Source organism: Salvelinus fontinalis, chromosome 2, assembly GCF_029448725.1.
Source record: "Salvelinus fontinalis isolate EN_2023a chromosome 2, ASM2944872v1, whole genome shotgun sequence".
NCBI classification, from domain to species: Eukaryota; Metazoa; Chordata; class Actinopteri; order Salmoniformes; family Salmonidae; genus Salvelinus; species Salvelinus fontinalis.
The window spans coordinates 79,394,504-79,420,723 of NC_074666.1; the positions used below are offsets into that span (position 1 = coordinate 79,394,504).

The 26,220-nt window shown below is 45.0% G+C and overlaps 2 protein-coding genes and 1 pseudogene across 3 annotated transcripts in view; 1 reads left to right on the forward strand and 2 right to left on the reverse strand.

The window, feature by feature from the left end:
• Window positions 1-11,879: 11,879 nt before the first annotated feature.
• trim35-12 (tripartite motif containing 35-12) lies at window positions 11,880-15,304 on the forward strand. Its single transcript, XM_055889265.1, has 6 exons — window positions 11,880-12,560; window positions 13,102-13,197; window positions 13,659-13,889; window positions 13,973-13,995; window positions 14,084-14,202; window positions 14,399-15,304. The coding sequence occupies exons 1-6, from the start codon at window positions 12,027-12,029 to the stop codon at window positions 14,956-14,958; spliced, it is 1,563 nt and encodes a 520-aa protein (XP_055745240.1). The 5' UTR covers window positions 11,880-12,026; the 3' UTR covers window positions 14,959-15,304.
• Window positions 15,305-15,334: 30 nt separating this feature from the next.
• Window positions 15,335-20,379, reverse strand: LOC129867446 (C-factor-like; annotated as a pseudogene).
• Window positions 20,380-20,983: 604 nt separating this feature from the next.
• Window positions 20,984-26,220, reverse strand: part of LOC129827960 (potassium channel subfamily T member 2-like) — an 85,113-nt gene continuing 79,876 nt past the window's right edge. For both annotated transcript variants that reach the window (XM_055889286.1, XM_055889278.1), the window contains 6 exons: window positions 24,629-24,730; window positions 24,428-24,511; window positions 23,257-23,385; window positions 22,742-23,087; window positions 22,450-22,534; window positions 20,984-22,188 (listed from right to left, as the gene is read on the reverse strand). In XM_055889286.1, the coding sequence (XP_055745261.1) occupies window positions 22,071-22,188; window positions 22,450-22,534; window positions 22,742-23,087; window positions 23,257-23,385; window positions 24,428-24,511; window positions 24,629-24,730 (864 nt within the window). In that variant the 3' untranslated portion in view covers window positions 20,984-22,070. The remainder of the gene's footprint in view (window positions 22,189-22,449; window positions 22,535-22,741; window positions 23,088-23,256; window positions 23,386-24,427; window positions 24,512-24,628; window positions 24,731-26,220) is intronic.

Genomic DNA, 26,220 nt, shown 5'->3' on the forward strand with positions numbered 1-26,220 from the left:
TCCATATATTTATATGTACATATTCTTATTCCATCCCTTTACATTTGTGTGTATAAGGTCGTTGTTATGGAATTGTTAGATTACTTGTTAGATATTACTGCACTGTCTGAACTAGAAGCACAAGCATTTCGCTATACTCATATTAACATCTGCTAACCATGTGCATGTGACTTTGATTTGATTTTGATTTGATTTGAACTCTTTGGCTTGAATGCCAAGCACACATTTGGAGGAAACCTGGCACCATCCCTATGGTGAAGCATGGTGGTGGCAGCATCATGCTGTGGGGAAGTTTTTCAGCGGCAGGGACTGGGAGACTAGTCAGGATTGAGGGAAAGATGAACGGAGCAAAGGACAGAGACATCCTTGATGAAAACCTGCTCCAGAGCTCAGACTGGGGCGACGGTTCACCTTCAAACAGGACAATGACCCTAAGCACACAGCCAAGACAACGCAGGAGTGGCATCGGGACAAGTCTCTAAATGTCCTTGAGTGGCCCAGCCTGAGCCCGGACTTGAACTCGGTCTAACATCTCTGGAGAGACCTCAAAATAGATGTGCAGTGACGCTCCCCAGCCAACCTGACAGAGCTTGAGAGGATCTGCAGAGAATGGAAGAAACTCCCGAAATACAGGTGTGCCAAGCTTGTAGTGTCATAACCAAGTAGACTCGAGGCTGTCATCGCTGCCAAAGGTGCTTCAACAAAGTATTAAGTAAAGGGTCTGAATACTTCTGTAAATATTACATATTTTTATAAATGTGAAAACATTTATGACAATCGGTTTTTGCTTTGTCATTATGGAATACCGTGTGTAGATTGATGAAGAACAAAAAAATATTTTGAATAAATGTTAGAATTAGGCTGTAATGTAACAAAGTCAAGAGATCTGAATTCTTTCTGAATGCACTGTATAGTTACAGTAGTCTAATCTCAAAATGTGGCCATGGATGTGTTACTCATTTCAAGGTTGAATAAATACTAGTTTGTAAGATAGCCTAACTTTAGGTTATTGAATTGTGTTTGGTTGACAATGCCAGATAGTTTCATCTGAGCCACTAGCTTAATCCTATTCTTTTAACTTTTATTTTTGGTTTAGTTGGAGACTTGAATCCAACATATCATTTTGTTAACTTGTTGACAAGTTAATAGGCTATTTACTTTATTGCAAAAGGGATATTGAATTGTGTTTGGTTGTCAACAAATTCCAGTTTGTCTACAAATATAAAATGTATATGTTGGATTCACAAATCTAACAATCTAAGTTTAAGAATAGGAGGAAATCTAATCAAACTTTAAATGCATTTTGAATAAAGTTTGATTTGATTCAGTCCTATCTTTTAACTTAGATTTTTGGTTGACATAAAGACTTAAATCCAATATATCAATGATTATTTTGAAGATTGCATTTGAAATCAACCAAAGCTTAAAATCCTTGGCCAATATTTTATTGTCTATTTAAGCAATAAGGCACGAGGAGGTGTGGTATATGGCCACTATACCACGGCTAACGGTTGTTCTTAAGCACGACGCAACGTGGAGTGCCTGGACACAGCCCTTAGCCGTGGTGTATTGGCCATATATCACAAACCCCAGAGGAGCCTTATTGCTATTATAAACTGGTTACCAACATAATTAGAGCAGTAAAACTAAATGTTTTGTCAAACACGTGGTATACGGTCTGATATAACATGGCTTTCAGTCAATCAGAATTCAGGGCTCAAACTACACAGTTTATCATTTTAGTTGACCCCTGGGTTGAATTGAAACAATAGCTGACTTAAATGCTATATATGTCTAAATAGAATCATTGATGATATATGACCTTTAAAGTATGGTTACATTTCATTTGCTCTGTTAAATCTATCCTTTGGAATGACTTAGGTAGCAACAGTGCATATACACTGCTCAAAAAATAAAGGGAACACTTAAACAACACAATGTAACTCCAAGTCAATCACACTTCTGTGAAATCAAACTGTCCACTTAGGAAGCAACACTGATTGACAATAAATTTCACATGCTGTTGTGCAAATGGAATAGACAAAAGGTGGAAATTATAGGCAATTAGCAAGACACCCCCCAAAACAGGAGTAATTCTGCAGGTGGTGACCACAGACCACTTCTCAGTTCCTATGCTTCCTGGCTGATGTTTTGGTCACTTTTGAATGCTGGCGGTGCTCTCACTCTAGTGGTAGCATGAGACGGAGTCTACAACCCACACAAGTGGCTCAGGTAGTGCAGTTCATCCAGGATGGCACATCAATGCGAACTGTGGCAAAAAGGTTTGCTGTGTCTGTCAGCGTAGTGTCCAGAGCATGCAGGCGCTACCAGGAGACCGGCCAGTACATCAGGAGACGTGGAGGAGGCCGTAGGAGGGCAACAACCCAGCAGCAGGACCTCTACCTCCGCCTTTGTGCAAGGAGGTGCACTGCCAGAGCCCTGCAAAATGACCTCCAGCAAGCCACAAATGTGCATGTGTCTGCTCAAACGGTCAGAAACAGACCCCATGAGGGTGGTATGAGGGCCCGATGTCCACAGGTGGGGGTTGTGCTTACAGCCCAACACCATGCAGGACGTTTCGCATTTTCCAGAGAACACCAAGATTGGCAAATTCGCCACTGGCGCCCTGTGCTCTTCACAGATGAAAGCCGGTTCACACTGAGCACATGAGCACATGTGACAGACGTGACAGAGTCTGGAGACGCCGTGGAGAACGTTCTGCTGCCTGCAACATCCTCCAGCATGACCGGTTTGGCGATGGGTCAGTCATGGTGTGGGATGGCATTTCTTTGTGGGGCCGCACAGCCCTCCATGTGCTCGCCAGAGGTAGCCTGACTGCCATTAGGTACCGAGATGAGATCCTCAGACCCCTTGTGAGACCATATGCTGACACATGCACATTTGTGGCCTGCTGGAGGTCATTTTGCAGGGCTCTGGCAGTGCACCTCCTTGCACAAAGGCGGAGGTAGAGGTCCTGCTGCTGGGTTGTTGCCCTCCTACGGCCTCCTCCACGTCTCCTGATGTACTGGCCTGTCTCCTGGTAGCGCCTGCATGCTCTGGACACTACGCTGACAGACACAGCAAACCTTTTTGCCACAGTTCGCATTGATGTGCCATCCTGGATGAACTGCACTACCTGAGCCACTTGTGTGGGTTGTAGACTCCGTCTCATGCTACCACTAGAGTGAGAGCACCGCCAGCATTCAAAAGTGACCAAAACATCAGCCAGGAAGCATAGGAACTGAGAAGTGGTCTGTGGTCACCACCTGCAGAATCACTCCTGTTTTGGGGGGTGTCTTGCTAATTGCCTATAATTTCCACCTTTTGTCTATTCCATTTGCACAACAGCATGTGAAATTTATTGTCAATCAGTGTTGCTTCCTAAGTGGACAGTTTGATTTCACAGAAGTGTGATTGACTTGGAGTTACATTGTGTTGTTTAAGTGTTCCCTTTATTTTTTTGAGCAGTGTATTTAGTTATTAATAGGTCTCTTAATAATCATTCTCACGATAGCACATTGGTAGTAGTCAGTGACAAATAGAAAAGCTGAGTTTGGTTAAAACCCTGGATGGGAGACCAAATGAATAGCTGTAGATCAACTCGCCAGTAGGAGGTGCTGCCCAGCCTATAGTTTTTTGTTGTTGATAGTGGATATAATGTTGACGATATAATGCTGAAGATTTAGCCTACTGTTCTGACTTGGTGGTGCACATGTACCCAATAGCCTGTTTTAGAGAAATGTAATCATTGAATATTGTAAGAGCTTTCATTTTCTGCTTATATGCCCCCTTTATTTATCCTATGGTTCTGACTTGGTGTACAGGGAGAAAACTGTAAAAATGGCCCATGTTCTGAATTCTGTCGCTTTACATTTCAAAAGTACTGAACAAATAGTTATATCTACTATGTCCGTCCTAGCTCATTAATGTCTAAATGGAAATTACGGATTGCCTCTTATCCGCTTGTCGTCCCCTTATGCAATAGTTTGTACATCTCAATTGTCAGTAGAAACCACATTTGTTTAAGCAAGTCAGCCATATCAGCTATGTTTTTTAAAAGGCAGTAAATGAGGTTGAATATCTGTTTCGTTGCCAGACAAGACTCCGCTGATAGCCAGGTGTAGCTGTGGTAAGGATTCACTCCATGGTGCTGAAAAGAAAGCTCTGCTTTTGGGACAGCTTTATGTAGGCCCTAACAGTTTATGGGCACTGTTTGTCACTGTTATAGTGCAATTCATGTATTGTTCAGTGTTGTGTAGTGGCTTTGCTGGCATGTATCTAACATTTTTGTTTTGTTTGCCCCACCAAGATGTACATTCTAAAATCGCCACTGGCACAGAGACATGTTTTTTTGTCCTACCAGATCCGCAAGAAGAGGTTATAGCAAGTGTATCCCTCTGTCCTTCGACTGATGATGAATGTCCGGTTCAGGTTATTTAATTGCAATTTGCTCTATCTGTTCAATACCTCAACACCCCAGGAAGGTCCATTTACTTTGGGCTGGGAAAATCATGTGATGAAATCTTGCTTTCTCATTGCTGAAGTCCCCCCACCCCCCCAACAATAGCAAACAATGTAATAGCTGGCAATGCAATCCAAGCCGTGGGCGGCAGGCCAATAGCCCAGAGCTGCTGATGGCAGTGCACTAGGTAATTGAACAGCTTGTTTTGAACAATATCTTTTTGAAACAGTAAAATGTCCACACATTAACCAAACTTTTTGGGACATTTTAAAAGTTAACCTTAAATCCTATAATATGAAATCAGCAAAAAAAATAAGCATCCCTTTTTCAGGACCCTGTCTTTCAAAGATAATTAGTACAAATCCAAATAACACAGCTCTTCATTGTAAAGGGTTAAAACACTGTTTCCCATGCTTGTTCAATGAACCATAAACAATTAATGAACATGCACCTGTGGAACGGTCGTTAAGACATTAACAGCTGCACAGGACCGGTACATCCAAACATCACACCTGTGTTACAGGGACAGGTACAGGATGGCAGCAACAACAACTTCCCGAGTTACACCAGGAATACACAACACCTCCATCAGTGCTCAGACTGTCCGCAATAGGCTGAGAGAGGCTGGACTGAGGGCTTATAGGCCTGTTGTAAGGCAGGTCCTCACCAGACATCACCAGCAACAACGTCGCCTATGGGCAAAAACCCACCGTTGCTGGACCAGACAGGACTGGCAAAAAGTGCTCTTCACTGACGAGTCGCGGTTTGTCTCAACAGGGGTGATGGTCGGATTTGTGTTTATCGTCGAAGGAATGAGCGTTACACCGAGGCCTGTACTCTGGAGCGGGATCGATTTGGAGGTGAAGGGTCCATCATGGTCTGGGGCGGTGTGTCACAGCATCATCAGCATCATCGGACTGAGCGTCATTGCAGGCAATCTCAATGCTGTGTGTTACAGGGAAAACATCCTCCTCCCTCATGTGGTACCCTTCCTGCAGGCTCATCCTGACATGACCCTCCAGCATGACAATGCCACCAGCCATACTGCTCGTTCTGTGCGTGATTTCCTGCAAGACAGAAATGTCAGTGTTCTGCCATGGCCAGCAAAGAGCCTGGATCTCAATCCCATTGAGCGCGTCTGGGACCTGTTGGATCGGAGAGTGAGGGCTAGGGTCAGTCCCCCCAGAAATGTCCGGGAACTTGCAGGTGCCTTGGTAGAAGTAGGGTAACATCTCACAGCAAGAACATGCAAATCTGATGCAGTCCATGAGGAGGAGATGCACTGCAGTACTAAATGCAGCTGGTGGCCACAACAGATACTGACTGTTACTTTTGATTTTGACCCCCCCTTTCCTTCAGGCACACATTATTCCATTTCTGATAGTCGCATGTTTGTGAAACAGGTTCAGTTTATGTCTCAGTTGTTGAATCTTGTTATGTTTATACAAATATTTACACACGTTAAGTTTGCTGAAAATTAACGTAGTTGACAGTGAGAGGACGTTTCTTTTTTTGCTGAGTTTATATATTTACAGTACCAGTCAAAAGTTTGGACATACCTACTCATTCAAGGGTTTTTCTTTTTTTTTTTACAATTTTCTACATTGTAGAATAATAGTGAAGACATCAAAACTATGAAATAAAACATTAGGATCATGTAGTAACTAAAAAGGTGATTGTGGAGGCCAGGTCATCTGATGCAGCACTCCATCACTCTCCTTGGTCAAATAGCCCTTACACAGCTTGGAGGTGTGTTTTGGGGTCATTGTCCTGTTGAAAAACAAAATGATAATCGAACTAAGTGCAAACCAGATGGGATGGAGTGTCGCTGCAGAATGCTGTGGTAGCCATGCTGGTTAAGTGTGCCTTTAATTCTAAATAAATCAGACAGTGTCAACAGCAAAGCACCATCACACCTCCTGCTTCATGGTGGGAACCACACATGCGGAGATCATCCGTTCACGTACTCTGCTTTTCACAAAGACACAGTGTTTGGAACCAAAAATCTCAAATTTGGACTCATCAGACCAAAGCACAGATTTCCAGTGGTCTAATGACCATTGCTCATGTTTCTTGGCCCAAGCACGTCCTTCTTATAAGTGTCCTTTAATAGGGGTTTCTTTGCAGCAATTCGACCATTCACACAGCTATTACTAGCTTGTTCAACCTCTCTTTCGCATCGTCTGAGATTCCTAAAGATTGGAAAGCTGCCGCGGTCATCCCTCTCTTCAAAGGGGGAGACACTCTAGACCCAAACTGCTACAGACCTATATCTATCCTACCCTGCCTTTCTAAGGTCTTCGAAAGCCAAGTTAACAAACAGATCACCGACCATTTCGAATCCCATCGTACCTTCACCGCTATGCAATCTGGTTTCCGAGTTGGTCATGGGTGCACCTCAGCCACGCTCAAGGTCCTAAACGATATCATAATCTCTATCGATAACAGACAATACTATGCAGCTGTATTCATCGACCTGGCCAAGGCTTTCGACTCTGTCAATCACCACATTCTTATCAGCAGACTCAACAGCCTTGGTTTCTCAATGACTGCCTCGCCTGGTTCACCAACTACTACTCTGACAGAGTTCAGTGTGTCAAATCATAGGGCCTGTTGTCCGGACCTCTGGAAGTCTCTATGGGGGTGCCACAGGGTTCAATCCTCGGGCCGACTCTTTTCTCTGTAAACATCAATGATGTTGTTCTTGCTGCTGGTGATTCTCTGATCCACCTCTACGCAGACGACACCATTCTGTATACTTCTGGCCCTTTTTTGGACACTGTGTTAACTAACCTCCAGACAAGCTTCAATGCCATACAACTCTCCTTCCGTGGCCTCCAACTGCAAAACTAAATGCATCTTCAACCGATCGCTGCCCACACCTACCCACCCGTCCAGCATCACTACTCTGGACGGTTCTGACTTAGAATATGTGGACAACTACAAATACCTAGGTGTCTGGTTAGACTGTGAACTCTCCTTACAGACTCACATTAAGCATCTCCAATCCAAAATTAAATCTAGAATCGGCTTCCTATTTCGCAATAAAGCATCCTTCACTCATGCTGCCAAACATACCCTAGTAAAACTGACTATCCTACCGATCCTTGATTTCGGCGATGTCATTTACAAAATAGCCTCCAACACTCTACTCAGCAAATTGGATGCAGTCTATCACAGTGCCATCCATTTTGTCACCAAAGCCCCATATACTACCCACCACTGCGACTTGTATGCTCTCGTTGGCTTGCCCTCGCTTCATATCCGTCGCCAAACTCACTGGCTCCAGGTCAATCAATCAATCGATCAAGTTTATTTTATATAGCCCTTCGTACATCAGCTAATATCTCGAAGTGCTGTACAGAGACCCAGCCTAAAACCCCAAACAGCTAGAATGCAGGTGTAGAAGCACGGTGGCTAGGAAAAACTCCCTAGAAAGGCCAAAACCTAGGAAGAAACCAGGCTATTTACATTTACATTTTAGTAGACGCTCTTATCCAGAGCGACTTACAGTAGAGTGCATACATTTTTATTACATTTTACATACTGAGACAAGGATATCCCTACTGGCCAAACCCTCCCTAACCCGGACGACGCTATGCCAATTGTGCGTCGCCCCACAGACCTCCCGGTTGCGGCCGGCTGCGACAGAGCCTGGGCGCGAACCCAGCCCAGCCTGGGCGCGAACCCAGAGACTCTGGTGGCGCAGCTAGCACTGCGATGCAGTGCCCTAGACCACTGCGCCACCCGGGAGGTAATATGGCTATGAGGGGTGGCCAGTCCTCTTCTGGCTGTGCCGGGTGGAGATTATAACAGAACTATGCCAAGATGTTCAAAAATGTTCATAAGTGACAAGCATGGTCAAATAATAATCATGAATAATTTTCAGTTGGCTTTTCATAGCCGATCCAGGTCATCTATAAGTCGTTGCTAGGTAAAGCCCCGCCTTATCTCAGCTCCCTGGTCACCATAGCAGCACCCACCCGCAGCACGCGCTCCAAGCAGGTATATTTGGTCACCCCCAAAGCCAATTCCTCCTTCGGCCGCCTTTCCTTCCAGTTCTCTGCTGACAATGACTTGAACGAACTGCAAAAATCACTGAAGCTGGAGACTCATATCTCCCTCACTGGCTTTAAGCACCAGCTGTCAGAGCAGCTTACAGACCATTGCACCTGTACATAGCCCATCTGTAAATAGCCCATCCAACTACCGCATCACCATATTGTTATTTATTTTCTTTATTTTTCTCCTTTGCAACCCAGTACCGCTACTTGCACACTCATCTTCTGAAAATCTATCACCCCAGTGTTTAATTTGCCATACTGTAATAATTTTGCCACTATGGCCTATTTATTGCCTCACCCCCCTTATCCTACTTCATTTGCACACACTGTATATAGACTTTCTCTGTTGTATTATTGACTGTATGTTTGTTTATTCCATGTGTAACTCTGTGTTGTTGTTTGTGTCACACTGCTTTGCTTAATCTTGACCAGGTCGCAGTTGTAAATGACAACTTGTTCTCAACTAGCCTACCTGGTTAAATAAAGGTGAAATTAAAAAATGTTGATGTTGAGATGTTTCTGTTACTTGAACTCTGTGAAGCATTTATTTGGGCTGCAATCTGAGGTGCAGTTATCTCTGGGTCTTCCTTTCCTGTGGCGGTCCTCATGAGATCCAGTTTCGTCATAGTGCTTTATGGTTTTTGTGACTCCACTTGAAAAAACTTGAAAAGTTCTTGAAATGTTTCAGATTGACTGACCTTCATGTCTTAAAGTAAGGATGGTCTGTCATTTCTCTTTGCTTTTTTGAGCTGTTCTTGTCATAATATGGACGTGGTCTTTTACCAAATAGGGCTATCTTCTGTATACCACCCCTACCTTGTCACAACACAACTGATTGGCTCAAACGCATTAAGAATGAAAGAAATTCCACAAATGGACTTTTAACAAGGCACACCTGTTAACTGAAATGCATTCCAGGTGACGACCTCATGAAGCTGTCAGAGAGAAGGCTAAGAACTTGCAAAGCTGTCATCAAGGCAAAGGGTGGCTACTTTGAAGAATCCCAAATATAAAACATATTTTGATTTGTTTAACACTGTTTTGGTTATTTCATGATTCCATATGTGTTATTTCATACAGTTGAAGTCGGAAGTTTACATACACCTTAGCCAAATACATTTAAACTCAGTTTTTCACAATTCCTGACATTTAATCCTAGTAAAAATTGTCTTAGGTGAGTTAGGATCACCACTTTACTTTAAGAATGTGAAATGTCAGAATAATAGAAGAGAGAATTATTTCTTTCAGCTTTCATTTCTTTCATCACATTCCCAGTGGGTCAGAAGTTTACATACACTTAATTAGTATTTGCCTTTAAATTGTTTAACTTGGGTCAAACATTTCAGGTAGCCTTCCGCAAGCTTCCCATAAGTTGGGTGAATTTTGGCCCATTCCTCCTGACAGAGCTGGTGTAACTGAGTCAGGTTTGTAGGCCTCCTTGCTCGCACACGCTTTTTCAGTTCTGCCCACAAATTTTCTATGGGATTGAGGTCAGGGCTATGTGATGGCCACTCCAATACCTTGACTTTGTTGTCCTTAAGCCATTTTGCCACAACTTTGGAAGTATGCTTGGGGTCATTGTCCATTTGGAAGACCCATTTGCGACCAAGCATTAACTTCCTGACTGATGTCCTGAGATGTTGCTTCAATATATCCACATAATTTTCCTACCTCATGATGCCATCTATTTTGTGAAGTGCACCACTCCTCCTGCAGCAAAGCACCCCCACAACATGATCCTGCCAACCCCGTGCTTCACGGTTGGGATGGTGTTCTTCGGCTTGCAAGCCTCTCCCCTTTTCCACATTCATCTCTAGGAGACAGAACGCGTCTCTTTCCTGAGCGGTATGATGGCTGCGTGGTCCCATGGTGTTTATACTTGCGTACTAATGTTTGTACAGATGAACGTGGTACCTTCAGGCATTTGGAAATTGCTCCCAAGGATGAACTGGACTTGTGGAGGTCTACAATTTTTTGTCTGAGGTCTTGGCTGATTTCTTTTGATTTTCCCATGATGTCAAGCAAAGAGGCACTGAGTTTGAAGGTAGGCCTTGATGTCAATTAGCCTATCAGAACCTTCTAAAGCCGTTAAATAATTTTCTGGAATTTTCCAAGCTGTTTAAAGGCACAATCAACTTAGTGTATGTAAGCTAGTTTTAATGACTCTAACCTAAGTGTATGTAAACGTCCGACTTCAACTGTAATTTTGATGTCTTCACTATTATTCTGCTCACTATTATTACTGCTGCTCTGGAGTTGCGCAGCGGTCTAAGTCACTGCATCTCAGTGCAAGAGGGCGTCACTATAGTCCCTAGTTTGAATCCAGGCTGTATCTCATCCGGCCGTGATTGGGAGTCCCATAGGGAGGCACTCAATTGACCCAGCGTATTCTGGGTTTGGCCGGGGTAGGCCATCATTGTAAACAAGAATGAGTTCTTAACTGACTTGCCTAGTTAAATAAAGGTTGTAGAAAATAGTAAAATAAATAAAAACCCTAGAATGAGTAGGTGTGTTCAAACTTTTGACTGGTACTGTATATATATATATATACACAGAATCTACATATACATATATATATATATATATATATATATATATATATATATATATATATATATGTATATGTAGATTCTGTGTTGTTGTTGACCTATCACAAGTGGGGCACTGCCCCTAACACCCTAATGGATGGGCAGCCACTGCATCTGACTTCATTTCAAAGATACAAATTCAACATATTTTATACAACGCACTGGGCACACACTGGTTGACTCAACGTTTTTTCCATGTAATTTCAATTAAATTACAGTGAACCAACGTGGAATAGACGTTGAATTGACATCTGTGCCCAGTGGGAAGATTTATCTACGTTAAAAATGTGTTACAATGATGACATAATCCTGTGGTTGAAATTTCACCCTCAAAACAACAGTTTACTTTTTTCAAATCCAATGTATTTTCCACGTAGATTCCACGTCATAATACGCTGACAAATTGCATTGGAACAAAGTTGATTCAACCAATTTGTGCCCAGTCTGAGGCCTCCTAACCCTACTCCTACCGCAGCACCTGTTGCTCCAGGCTTTACCCACACATGACACTACCGCCTCTCGTTTCTCAGAAACAGGCAGACTGACTTTGACTGGGAGGTCAGTTGGGCATAATAACTAACGACTAATTTCTTAGAATCCTGTTGTGGGCAGGTACAGTAGGTAGGAGGCCAGGGGACGTGATTTGGCTTTTAAATACATTTTTCCCTTGGGGGGCGGAGCAGGACCTGTTCTACAAGTCCAGGTCACCCATAGGATGGGATCTCATGTCCCTCATTTACTATGTTGTGTGTCCTTAGCTGTCAGTCCAGTGTCTGTTCCTGGATGTGAGATAGAGCTGGCAGAGAGCTTTCCTCAGGAAAGAGTAGATGCTGCAGCACTGCTGAAAGATATTTCCTCCACTGAAAAGGGAATACACCACAGTAGTCTCTAGCTACAGTGCAGGAGCCAGTCATGGCGCTGCGTCCACGGGCTTCCTCCCAGCCTGGGAAACCTTCGTTCTTACAGAGCCCCAAGGTGGTCATGGCTCTGCGGCCCAGGGCCGTGTCCTCTCACTCAAGCTCCATGCTGGAGGATGAGCTAACCTGCTCTGTGTGCTGCGAGATCTTCAGGGACCCTGTGGTGCTCAAGTGCACCCACAGCTTCTGCCGGGCCTGCCTGCAGCAGTTCTGGAACCAGAAGAAGGCGAGGCGCGAGTGTCCTGTGTGTCGCAGGAAGTGTTCCCTGACGGAGCCCACAGTGAGCCTGGCTCTGAAGAACGTGGCCGATACCTTCTTCAGGGAGCAGAGGAGCCAGGGCGAGGCGGGCGGAGGGCCGGACAGAGGAGGCATCCCAGTAAAGTCTGAGGCGAAGTGCCACACACACGGGGAGGTGCTGAAGCTGTTCTGCCAGGACGATGCAGAGGTGCTCTGCTGTGTGTGTCACACGTCTAAGAGGCACCAGGGCCACTGTGTGATCCCACTGGAGGAGGGGGCCCAGGAGCTCAAGGTTAGAATGGCTTGTCTCGTATCATTCACTTTTGGATGGTTGTGTAACCCTCTCTTTTATGGTGATGCAAATATTGTATTCTGTCAGATAATCTTTTAATTTCACAGTTTTTATTCAGATATACTACTTTATATTGACCATACGACCTTGAAAATGTGTTCTTAATCGAGCTCGTTTTACCAACAGTATAAAACTTGAAGCAGTACAGTCAGCAATCAAACATAACTATTGTGAAACATGATTGTTATTGATGCGACACATTTCACAACAGTGACATTTCGATACTGTATCTGCTAGTTGGATAAAAAAAACAAAAAAAAAACATAGAATATGGTGTCACAAAAAAGTATCACCAAAATATCCCGATTACGGTTAAACAGCAGCCTATGCACAACCTCAGATGAGCTTTAGCTTTGCCGTTGACATTCGTGTTTACATGGCTAGATTTGCTTGAGCTAAGCTTCCACTTTACTGCTTTTCCACTTTACAGTTTTATCTCTAAAAACGTTCTCTCTCTCTCCCCCTCCACTCTCTCCCTCAGGAAGAAATGAAGAAAGAATTGATCCCTCTGAAGAAGAGCCTCCGTGGCCTCTATGAAGCCAAGCAGGAGTGTGATGACACAACTGTGCACATCAAGGTATCAACAAATAGGGCGTCCGAAACCGTGGGACATCAGCAGATCCCAACACAACACTGACTTATGTTTAGTTTACACACTGTTAGTCTGTCAACAGTTGGAGGAATGCCTTTGAAAAAACAAACCCTTGAAAATATGGTCTTATAACTTGTGTACATTATATCCTCATGTGGACAAAGCAGTCAATATGCTTTGTGCCTTGTATTTGAGCAAGCAGTACAAGTGCCTGGTGTTTGACCAGGCAATTTCCCCTTGAGGGATAATAAAGTTATTTGAAATTGATTTAATCTATCACACAAATCAGAAATCAGACATGTGTAGGTTGTAAGAGACTTTGTTGTCAATGGCTTGCCTACCAAAACAACGTTTTGACAAATGTCTGCCATTGTGTGCCACTGTTCTAGAGTTACATATATATAAGATTGTATCTTTCCTATGACCCGTTTCTCCTGTTTGTCCAGAGCCAGACCCAGCAGACAGAGAATCACATCAGAGAGGAGTTTGAGCAGCTCAGGCAGTTCCTTCAGAATGAGGAGGAAGCCAGGATAGCTATCCTACAGGAGGAAGATGAGCAGAAGAGACATCTGGTGAGGAAGAAGACAGAGGGCATCACGGCAGACATCCTCACCCTCTCTCATGCCATCATCGCTATTGATAACGACATAGCCTCCAGTGATGCTCTTTTCCTCCAGGTAAGAAGAATAGAAACTTTTATAAACCGGCAGTATTAACAGTACAAACAGTTACAAAACATTTTGTCTTGTTCCCTTTTCAGAACTACAGAAACACAAAGAAGAGGTAAGTGTTTTGACTTGAGTACCTAATACCCTTATAATGTAATGTACCAAACTCCAACTAGAACTAACTGGCTGTTATATTGTTGCAGAGCTGTGATACCTCAGAAGGGTCCAGAGGAGATCTCAGGTGCTATGATCAACGTGGCGAAGCATGTCAGCTCCCTCAAGTACAAGGTCTGGGAGAAGATGGTGGGGCTGGTGGAGTACAGTATGTATAGCAAGACTACAGTAGTCTGTTTATGCTCCAGTCTTTGGCTTGTTGGGTATCTAGCTAGCTATAACTGCATTAACTAATGTTCTAGTGAACTTCTACTAACTCGCATAGATGTACGATAATACATTTTTTACTAGATCCACAACTTGTAAATGTTTCCATCACTGAATCCCTTTTCTCCATCTCCCAGCTCCTGTGACTCTGGATCCTAACACGGCCTACTCCTGGCTCTCTCTGAACAAGGACCTGACCAGTGTGACCAACAGTGGTCATGTGCAGGTGCTCCCAGACAACCCAGAGCGTTTTGACCACTTCGTGTTCGTCCTGGGCTCTGAGGGCTTCACCACTGGCTGCCACGCCTGGGAGGTAGAGGTGGGGGACAAGGACGACTGGATGCTGGGTGTGGTCAAGGAGTCCATCAACAGGAAGGGCCGGATCTCAGGCTGCCCTGAGGGCGGCTTGTGGATGATCTCCCACTGCGAGGGTGAGTATATGGCCATGACCCGGCCACGCACCCCTCTCAAACTGACAGGGGAGCTGAAGAGGGTCAGGGTGCAGCTGGACTACGACTCTGGGGAGGTGACCTTCTCCAACCCTGTTAATATGACGTCCATCTACACCTTCAATGATTTCTTCACTGAGAGGATGTTCCCCTTTTTCTGCCCTGGAGCCAACATCAACGGCAACAACCCCGGCCCGCTGAAGATCTGCCCGGTCAAAGTGGCTGTGTGGAACAGCGCCACCTGGTGATGAGGAGGGGTTCTGACAGCACCATTCAAAGAGAGTGGTAGCTGTACATCCAAGGCACATATCCAGCCTCAAGACACATAGGTAATGACGTAGTGAAATGTTTGGCACGGTGTGTGTGGAAAACATTTTGTAAGATCTTTTAGAGATTTTTTTGATTGCCTTTTGACTTTATCGATAGAAGAAATTAGATACTGATTATTACCGAAAGACTCCATTTGACATTGGCTTTTTTGCCATGTTATGGAATGTGTAGTAAAGAGCATGTGTGAGATGAATGAAGATATTCGATACGACACAATGAATATTACAATTCATGTATATAAAAGCCCCAAAATGTTTTTTTTCTCAATTGAATAAACTTTGGGGGGGATACCACTTGATTGTACTCATGTTTATTTGATGCATATTTTTAGAAGGTTTATAGAACGATTATAAAAGATTGTGTTCAGAGTTCTCCAGTGTTCAGTACAATCCAGTGAGTTTACCAAGGCATGACTTTGCCCTCATAGTCCAGGAAGGCCCCAATCTGTTTCTCAGTAAGGAAGACCATCACACACAGCAGTCCTTCCACACTCTCTGGAGCATCGATCGCCGCCTGGTGGTCATAGTAAACACATACGTGGAATTAGACTTTATTGGGCCATGACTAATCAAAGCCTTTCAAATTTTGTCTTGACCCCTCCAGATAATCAAAACAGAACATCAGACCAAAGCCAGGTTATAGGCTTATGCCACGACCCACTATTGGGTTCTGACGCCTGCTCCTGATGGACTATTGGGACAACACTGCTCTAAGGTGCTTAAACATAGTTCATTACATCCTTTCCCACTCCCTGAGGTCAATAGAAGCACCCTGCCAGTCAGACTCACCCCTTTTCCACCCATGTCAGTGCGGACCCAGCCCGGGTGCAGGACCGCAAACAGGATCTCATCCTTCCTGAACTCCTCTGTAGAGCAGAACGTCAGCATGTTCAGACCAGCCTGAGAGGAGAGGAAAGGAGGAGCAGGAAGAGAGAAGGGAGGGAGGCTGTTAAAGAGGAGAGGATACAGGACAATAGATTGGATGTAGAACCATGACTACGGAATGAATGAAAAGGTTTCAAACTCATCAGACACATGACATGTATTCCATTCCAGCCATTACAAAGAGCCCGTCCACCCATTTAAATTGACACCAGCCTCCACTGACATGGCTGGGCTAACTTGACAGGGAATATAATGTGATGGGAGAGGATGTGTTATGACAGGCAGGGTAACAGAGGTCTGTTTACTTTGCTGACGCCATAGGGAAGAAAGAATACATCTCCTTGACGGTTGCCATGGAGCCCACCGTGCTGGAAATGCTAACCACAGCTGGCTTACTGCAGGACATTTCTGGTTTCCCGCTGGCTGTGGCTGCTGCCTGCAGATCGGGCAGAAACTCCTAATGAGGACCACAGGGACAGAGAGGGAGACAGAGAAGAAAAAAAAAGATTAATCATTCTTCAGTATTTTACACCTTTTGTTTGCAGACATTAGGAAAAACAAATACATTTTGAATGTCCTCTAAAACGTACTTGTATGTGTGTTTTTCTGGCTCTCTGCTCTCACCTTAATGACGTCCATGGGGCCCATGATGTTGGTGTTGAATGCAGCCGGCATTTCCTGGGTACCTGTGGTCTGCGTGGTGTCGTGAGTCAGCACCCCTGTGTTGTTTACCAGCAGGTTGAGATCTGGGACTAGTCAACCCCAGTATCCAGTCTAACATCCCAGCTGGCCAGCTCAGAGTAACCTGCCACTCTGCCATGTGATTCATACAGTACAGGCAATACAAGTGCATGCTGTGACTGGTGAGATTGACAACAGTGCCATTAATAGGCTCAATAATCCTAGTGCTAGAGCGTGAAGAAACAGAAGAATGGAACAGAGCGAGTGCTCACCAAGACGGATGACAGTGATGACATCGGGGTGCTTCTTTGCCAAGTCTCGCAGACCCTTAAACACAAAGGACACATTGTTGGTTAGACACAGAAAATACATCTCCAGGAAGGCTTTATTTTCTGTCTTTGCTCAGTAGAGTTTTCCTTATTCACTGGAGTTTGCCTTCAAGCAGAGTCATGTATTTAGAGAGTTGGGGCATTGAGGTTTGTGCATTATGATGCATTTACGTGACACTATTTCAACATTCTAAGGCAGCCGTGTGAGTGCCCTATTAACATTATATGGGGAATATTTAATCACCATCACACTGCACACTTCCCTATCCCATCTGGACAAGAGGAATACCTACCTAAGAATTCTGTTCATTGACTATAGCTCAGCATTCAACATAGTACCCTCCAAGCTCATCATTAAGCTGGTCTGCACCCCGCCCTGTGTCACTGGGTCCTGGACTTCCTGATGGGCCGCCCCCAGGTGGGGAAGATGGGAAACAACATCTTCACTTCGCTGATTTTCAACACAGGGGCCCCACAAGGGTGCGTGCTCAGCTCCCTCCTGTACTCCCTGTTCACCCATTACTGCGTGGCCAATCACACCTCCAACTCAATCATGAAGTTTGCAGACCACACAACAGTAGTAGGCCTGATTACCAACATGGAGGAGGTGAGGGCCCTGGCGGAGTGGTGTCAGGAAAATAATCTCTCCCTCAACGTCAACAAAATGAAGAAGCTGATCGTGGACTTCAGGAAACAGCAGAGGGAGCACGCCCCTATCCACATCGATGGGACCGCAGTGGAGAAGGTGGAAAGCTTCAAGTTCCTCGCCATACACATCACTGACAATCTGAAATGGTCCACCCACACAGACAGTGTGGTGAAGAAAGCGCAACAGAACCTCTTCAACCTCAGGAGGCTGAATAAATTAATCTTGGCCCCTGAGACCCTCACAAACTAAAGATGCATAATTGTCGGGCTGTTTCACCGCCTGGTATGGCAACTGCACCGCCCGCAACCGCAGGGCTCTCCAGAGGGTGGTGCGGTCTGCACAACTCATCACAGGGGGCAAACTACCTGCCCTCCAGGACACCTACAGCACCCGATGTCACAGAAAGGCCAAAAAGATCATCAAGGACATCAACCACATGAGCCATGGCCTGTTCACCCCGCTATCATCCAGAAGGAGAAGTCAGGACAGGTGCATCAAAGCCGGGGCCGAGAGACTGAAAAACAGCTTCTATCTCAAGGCAATTAGACTGTTAAATAGCAATCACTAGCCGATTTTTTAGATTTGTGTGTATTGTTGTGAATTGTTAGATATTACTGCACTGTTGGAGCTAGGAACACAAGCATTTTGCTACACCCGCAATAACATCTGCTAAATATACTGTATGTATGTGACCAAAAAACATTTGATTTGATTTAAATAAGGCTATGTAACTGAATGTCTAGAATTAAAACAAAATACAACATTCTAAAAGTTGACCCAACTCTCTAAATACATGGCCCTGCCCTCAAGGACATAGCTGCCCTAAGAACAACATGGAATAAGGAACACTCCTATCTCCTCTCTCTGCTCCAGCAGCAGCAGCTCTGCTCTCACCTCAGTTCTGAGCCCGTCTAGGTCTCGGCAGCAGGCTAATAACTGTCAGACCGGCCAGGGAGACTCCACCATCTTTTTAACCATCTCCAAACCCAGGCTTCGGTTGGCCCCCGTGATCAGGACGCTGCATGCTTTAGCTGCCATTTCTTCTCCTTTCAGTCTCTGCCTCGACCTGGAGTGTGTGACTGTTCTCTCCTTCTCACCCCATTTATAACGTCAATTATTTTCATTGAGTGTTTATTCTGTAGCCTCACCACACCCAGTCCACATTAGATTGTGTATATGAGGTAGTATGCTGAGTCGTGTGTGTGTGTGTGTGTGTGTGTGTGTGTGTGTGTGTGTGTGTGTGTGTGTGCGTGCCATTGGCAGAAGGGGTTGTGTATGGGAAATTAAGGACGTTAATACCATACCTGATGGTTGCAAATGAAAAAGAACCCACTGGGCACTCACTGGTTGAATCAACATGCTTTCCACGTCATTTCAATGAAATTACGTTGAACCAACGTGAAATAGACGTTGAATTGAGTCTGTGCCCAGTGGGAAGTTACATAATGTAAACTGTGATGAGAGCTAAGCCAACAGTAGGCATGGGGACGCAGCCTGGACTGCAGCTAAAAGCTGTGTGTCCATTTGTTAAAATATTTTATCAAGGTTTAAGATAAATGATTAAATAATTCTACCCGGAAACTTAACCATTAGGATTAGAGGTTATGTAGCATGGACAAGGGGTAATTAAAAATGATAACCATTGGGGAAGAAAGGGATGTATGTGTGTGCGGAAAGAAAGCAAAGAGACTCGTTAACCTATGTTTGAACCGATCCAGCTATAACTCTGTGGAGATAAGATAGGACAGGGAGAGCCCCTCCAGGTTTCCCGTATCTGGGGGGGGGACTGGAACTGTCAGCTGAGTGGTAATAAACTGTGGTGAGACTTCAGGGGAAAATCCCATATATTAGTGTGTATGTATGTGTGTAGGTTAAGAGCAAAGTATAAAAGGAAGGTTTTTATATATGCACGGGAGAGATCTCGCAAATAAAATTGTATCTGACTAATTGTGAGACGGGAATTCTGTCTGTTTCATTTAAACCAGAACTTTACAACCTCTGGGTTTCAGACCTAGAAAGATAATTGCAATTTATGAACATTAATTACTAAATTACATAACACCATTGAACAATGGAAGATGAATGAGGTAATGTAAACAACTCAGCTTTGGGAGCAGAAAGTAGATCAGATTCAGAGAGCTGATGAGAGGACGCTTCCCACGGCCTGGACAAACCGGCTCCTGAGTGGCGCAGCGGTCTAAGGTACTGCATCTCAGTGCTAGAGGCGTTACTACAGACCCTGGTTTGATCCCGGGCTATATCACAACTGGCCGTGATCGGGAGTCCCAAAGGGCAGCGCACAATTGGCCCAGTGTCGTCCAGGTTAGGGGAGGGTTTGGCCGGGGTAGGCTGTCATTGTTAATAAGAATGTGTTCTTAACTGACTTGCCTAGTTAAATAAAGGTTCAATAAAAAGAAGTGGAAAGCACTTGGGCCAGCACTGTGGTTCTTAGAGGGAGGTAAACGACTCATGATGACGCTGCTCATGGGAGGTGATATGGCTGATTTCCCTCTCAGTGACACCCTTAATCATCCTACTACTGCCACACTCACAATGACAGGGATTTATTGTGTCAGAGGGTAGTGTGTGTTTCCTTGCAGGAGTAATCTAATCTATTGAGTCATTAATAACGACTGTATATTTGTTTGTGAGTGTGTGAGTAGGTTAGAGTATAATAATAGAGGCAGTGGGTTTCTGTGAGAGTAGGACTGAATGTGAACCAGTGTGATAAATGGAAAGTGAAGGAACCCTAATACATAACATTGTGGTCATAATGGTGGTTTATTTAAGCAATAACGCCCGAGGAGGTGTGGTATATGGCAAATATACCACGGCTAAGAGCTGTTCTTATGCACGACGCAAAGAGAAGTGCCTGGACACAGCCCTTAGCCATGGCATATTGGCCATATACCACAAACCTCCGAGGTGCCTTATTGTTATTATAAACTGGTTACCAACGTAATTAGAGCAGTAAAAATAAAGGTTTTGTCATATCCATGCTATACGGTCTGATATACCATGGCTGTCAGCCAATCAGCATTCAGGGCCCGAGCCACCCAGTTTATAATTATATATATGTTCTGTATGTTTATAAAACGCATAGGGCCGTATTCAATCTGTATCGCTGAAGTTCAGGGTTACAGCACGGTTAAAATGTAAAGGCAATGTTCCCTCGTTATCGGAGACTGCATTCAGACCATTAGGGGATTCATAAGGATAGGAAAACACCTCTATTGATAAGCATAACCTTCAGAGCAGACTGGCACCAATACAAACATATGATCACAGCAAGCGATAACTGGAGGAACAAGATAGACTGGCACGGCAGCCAAGCTTGGTTACAGTGTGAGAGTATAATGACAGCTTTGAAAATGAACTGGAAATCAAACTGAGCCATTGAAAAAGTAGATGTATAGCAACTTTAATATATACATATTTCCATATCTGTTGAAACAGCACTGAATGAGGGCACTGTAGTGCAGAGATGCTGAGCAGCATTCTCACCACACGGTGGCGCCACCATCTCTGCTAAACCTCTGCTGGGTTTTAGACAAAGATTCACACGGCTTTCAAGTCCTTGGTCTCCACATGCATGACTCTCTAACATGCATGACAATAATAGAATAGCGAGCTGGTTGAGGAGATGTGGGGAAGGGTAAACACTAACTAAATAACTAACTAACTAACAGAGACAGAAAGGCTGGCCTTGGCCACTTAGAACTATCTGTAAAGTTACATGAATCAGTAAACGAATATTAGCTTTATTCAAGAGATACTCATCGACTGGGTCACTCCTTCAAGGCTTTTCCCTTTCTTTCTGAAGACAGTAAATGGTGTTATAGATTATCCAGCATTAGTGTATGCCTGCTAGCTCACTAATTGTGGAAATTGACAGGTGATCACTGCTCTTTGGCTTCCTCTGCTGCTGGTGAGCTAAAAGATGAACTGGGAACTGACTGAGAGTTAAAGTAACAGTACGATCAGATAAAAAGGTACAAAAAATATTTATGAAACGCCAGATCAGCATACTGTTGGCTCGGCTGCAATCACCTCGACACACACAACCACATAGAGACAGAAAAATAACAGTCATTTGGAAATGTGTTCCTTTGGCTGTCCAGATATAAATGGCAGTGTCTGGCTCATAACACACATACAGTACATGCACATACATAAATACAAGTTCATTGAATGCACTTCTGTGTCCCCAGCTCTCCACTTCAAAAATGAAACGGTGCATAAATTAAACCAAGCAGCTTGTAGAAAAGGTCCATGCATTTGAGAGTTTCAGAATAGAAAACTAAGTGACAGCTGTGACTATCTGTTCAGAGTAGATGTGGAACATGTGTCCTTCCCTATAGTATATCTCCCTCCGCTCTCTCTTTCTCTGTTTCTCTCTCTCTCTCTTTCTCTCCCTCACTCTCTCTCTGTCTCTCTCGCGTTTCTCTCTCCACTCCCACTATGCTGCTGATTTCTGTTGTCTACGCTCACAAATGGGTGCTGTTCTGTGTGTCGAACCTGTGGCCCTCGGAGCGGCTGTTGCTGACCTTCCTACTGCCCCCCTGGTTAGGCAACAGAGACAGAGGGTCTGGTCTGATCAAGTACCTGGACATGGGACACACACACCAAGACACACTTAGATGAATAATACATTTAACAAATGCTCATACATTCTTATAACAAGTTACAAACCATTATACCTGCTGGCTTTTTTATGAAGGGTTACCCACTTAACTTTAGTGATTTCTTCTTGAGTGAATGTGCAAGACTTAATTTAAGTTGGACCAGTATATTGAGGGAAATTGTGTGAAATTGTCTTCTGATGATGTGTGATTTGACTGAGCCATCGGGATATTGTGTACTCACACCACATCGTGCAGCTCCAGCCTGGTGTCAGGAGAGGGGTTGATGAGGATGTAAGACAACCTGTTGCCCTGGTCCGTCATCCCATCTGACACAGGAAGTACACACCACAAGACAGGAAATAAACATGACATGTCACAGGAACTCAAATGATACCAATGAAGTTGTTCCTTAGTAATGTTGATAAAAAAAATTGTGGAGGAAAAAACAAAGCTATGAACAAATGGTTCTATTCCATTAGGCAGTGCTACATGACCACACATCCACCCCTCAGAACATATCCAACAGCACTCACTGAATCCGGTGGCTGAGAGGCCCAGGTGTTTCATGCGCGTGCGGACCAGAGCGTTGAGCTCCTGTCTCTCAGAGCGTCTGAACAGGGTCAGTCTCTGCTGGCTGATCCTCTCCGCAGCACTTCCTGTGGCCCCCTTCGACCCGCTGGGCCCCCGACCCCCCTTCCTGCTCAGCCTTCTGGCCCACTGCATGCTCTTCCGCCGGAGGAGGGGGTGGTCCGAGGAGTGGGAGGAAGAGGAGGGGGGCTCGGAAGAGGTGGAGTTGCGGTGGGGTCCCCTCCGGGACAGCAGGGGTTCTCTTGGCTCTCTGGTGTCCTCATAGTCCTCCACTGTGATGGACACCTGGGACTGAGAGAGACACACACACACACAGCTCAGACCAATATCAAGCAGCAGTTATTGAGTGAGTTGAGTTTTTAATCTGGGTGTTGATGTTTTATCACTAAAACATCATGATGATGTACAGCTTGGTGTCATTGACTCCTGTAAATGATGATCTTTCTGTCCAGACAGGTACCTCAGAGACTGGTAACTTTTGGGCTTCAGTGCGGTAGATGCCGATGGGGATGTCACCGGTGGAGGAGCACAGTTTCTGGTAGAGTCGACCATAGGTGCGGATCCACAGGTCCTTCTCGGTGATCTTCATCTATAATACCCCAAACACCCCACCTTCATCATCCTCAGTTCCAGGTAGCTACATTAATACCCCTTCAACCTCAGTACCAGGCAGCCACACTAACGTCCCTTCAACCTCAGTACCAGGCAGCCACACTAACGTCCCTTCAACCTCAGTACCAGGCAGCCACACTAACGTCCCTTCAACCTCAGTACCAGGCAGCCACACTAACGTTCCTTCAACCTCAGTACCAGGCAGCCACACTAACGTCCCTTCAACCTCAGTACCAGGCAGCCACACTAACGTCCCTTCAACCTCAGTACCAGGCAGCTACACTAACGTCCCTTCAACCTCAGTACCAGGCAGCCACACTAACGTCCCTTCAACCTCAGTACCAGGCAGCTACACTAATGTTCCTTCAACCTCAGTACCAGGCAGCTACACTAACGTCCCTTCAACCTCAGTACCAGGCAGCTACACTAACGTCCCTTCAACCTCAGTACCAGGCAGCCACACTAACGTCCCTTCAACCTCAGTACCAGGCAGCTACACTAACGTCCCTTCAACCTCAGTACCAGGCAGCCACACTAACGTCCCTTCAACCTCAGTACCAGGCAGCCACACTAACGTCCCTTCAACCTCAGTACCAGGCAGCCACACTAACGTCCCTTCAACCTCAGTACCAGGCAGCCACACTAACGTCCCTTCAACCTCAGTACCAGGCAGCCACACTAATGGTCCTTCAACCTCAGTACCAGGCAGCTACACTAACGTTCCTTCAACCTCAGTACCAGGCAGCCACACTAATGTTCCTTCAACCTCAGTACCAGGCAGCTACACTAACGTTCCTTCAACCTCAGTACCAGGCAGCCACACTAACGTCCCTTCAACCTCAGTACCAGGCAGCTACACTAACGTCCCTTCAACCTCAGTACCAGGCAGCTACACTAACTTCCCTTCAACCTTAGTAAAATCTAAGCAGGGCTGTATACTATACATTATATTGTTGATCATCACATTTCATAGCTTTCTGATGATAACTATTGAGGACATGAGTAGATGAGTTACTCACAGCACAGAGGAAGCCTGAGCCAGGCATGGAGTCTAGTCCCAGCAACAGTCTGGTGATGGAAATCATGTAGTCCTTCACAAAGGACTGGTGGGAACACACAACAAACAACAGAGGGTCATTGAGCAATAAAGGGGCAATACAAATATTGTAGACTGCGTTTTGAAATATGGAGCGTTGCTGTGCTGGGGAGTTCAGACTAACCTGATACAGTAGAGTATCCAGCATGCTGACACTGAACACCTTCCCAGCAGCGAAGGGTAGACGAAACATGAAGACCAGGTTGGAGCCCCTCTCTCTCTCTTTCTATCAGATCACCATACACAGGAATAAGAAAACAGGGAGAGAGAGACAGGGAGAGAGAGAGACGGAGAGAGAAAGACAGGGAGAGGGTGACAGGGAGAGAGAAAGACAGGGAGAGAGAGAGACGGAGAGAGAAAGACAGGGAGAGGGTGACAGGGAGAGAGAAAGACAGGGAGAGAGAGAGAAAAGAGACGTTAAATTCTACAACGACCTAAAAGGAAGCGATTCCCAAACCTTCCATAACAAAGCCATCACCTACAGAGAGATTAACCTGGAGAAGACTCTGTTCACAAACACATACAGACCCCACATAGTCCCAGGACAGCAACACAATTAGACCCAACCAAATCATGAGAAAACAAAAAGATAATTACTTGACACATTGGAAAGAATTAACAAAAGAAACAGAGCAAACTAGAATGCTATTTGGCTCTAAACAGAGAGTACACAGTGGCAGAATACCTGACCATTCTGACTGACCCAAACTTAAGGAAAGCTTTGACTATGTCCAGACTCAGTGAGCATAGCCTTGCTATTGAGAAAGGCCGCTGTAGGCAGACCTGGCTCTCAGGAGAAGACAGGCTATGTGCACACTGCCCACAAAATGAGGAGGAAACTGAGCTGCACTTCATAACCTCCTGCCAAATGTATGACCATATTAGAGATGCATATTTCCCTCAGATTACACAGACCCACAAATAATTCCAAAACAAACCCAATTTTGATAAACAGTGTGTCATTACAGCAGCAAGATTTATGACCCGTTGCCACAAGAAAAGGGTAACTATTGAAGAACAAACACCATTGTAAATACAACCTATATTTCTGTTTATTTAGTTTCCCTTTTGTACTTTAACTATTTGCACATTATTACAACACTGTATATAGACATAATATGACTTAAATTTTTTTGAAATGTCTTTATTGAAGACTTATCTCTTCAGTAGGTCATATGATTGAGTGTAGTCTGGCCCAGGAGTGTGAAGGTGAACGGAAAGGCTCTGGAGCAACGAACCGCCCTTGCTGTCTCTGCCTGGTCGGTCCCCCTCTCTCCACTGGGATTCTCTACCTCTAACCCTATTACAGGGGCTGAGTCACTGGCTTACTTGTGCTCTTTCATGCCGTCCCTAGGAGGGGTGCGTCACTTGAGTGGATTGAGTTACTGACGTGATCTTCCTGTCTGGGCTGGCGCCCCTTGGTTTGTGCTGTGGTGGAGATCTTTGTGGGCTATACTCGGCCTTGTCTCAGGATTGTAAGTTGGTGGTTGAAGATATCCCTCTAGTGGTGTGGGGGCTGTGATTTGGCAAAGTGGGTGGGGTATTATCCTTCCTGTTTGGCCCTGTCCGGGGGTATCATCGGATGGGGCCACAGTGTCTCCTGACCCCTCCTGTCTCAGCCTCCAGTATTTATGCTGCAGTAGTTTGTGTCGGGGGGCTAGGGTCAGTTGGTTATACCTGGAGTACTTCTCCTGTCTTATCCAGTGTCCTGTGTGA

Excerpts from the sequence above, each read along its gene's own strand:
- trim35-12 (XM_055889265.1), top strand. The coding sequence starts at position 12,027 with ATGGCGCTGCGTCCACGGGCTTCCTCCCAGCCTGGGAAACCTTCGTTC. Across the intron at positions 13,198-13,658 it reads ACACAACTGTGCACATCAAG|AGCCAGACCCAGCAGACAGA; the intron begins GTATCAACAAAT and ends CTGTTTGTCCAG. Across the intron at positions 14,203-14,398 it reads GGTGGGGCTGGTGGAGTACA|CTCCTGTGACTCTGGATCCT; the intron begins GTATGTATAGCA and ends TCCATCTCCCAG.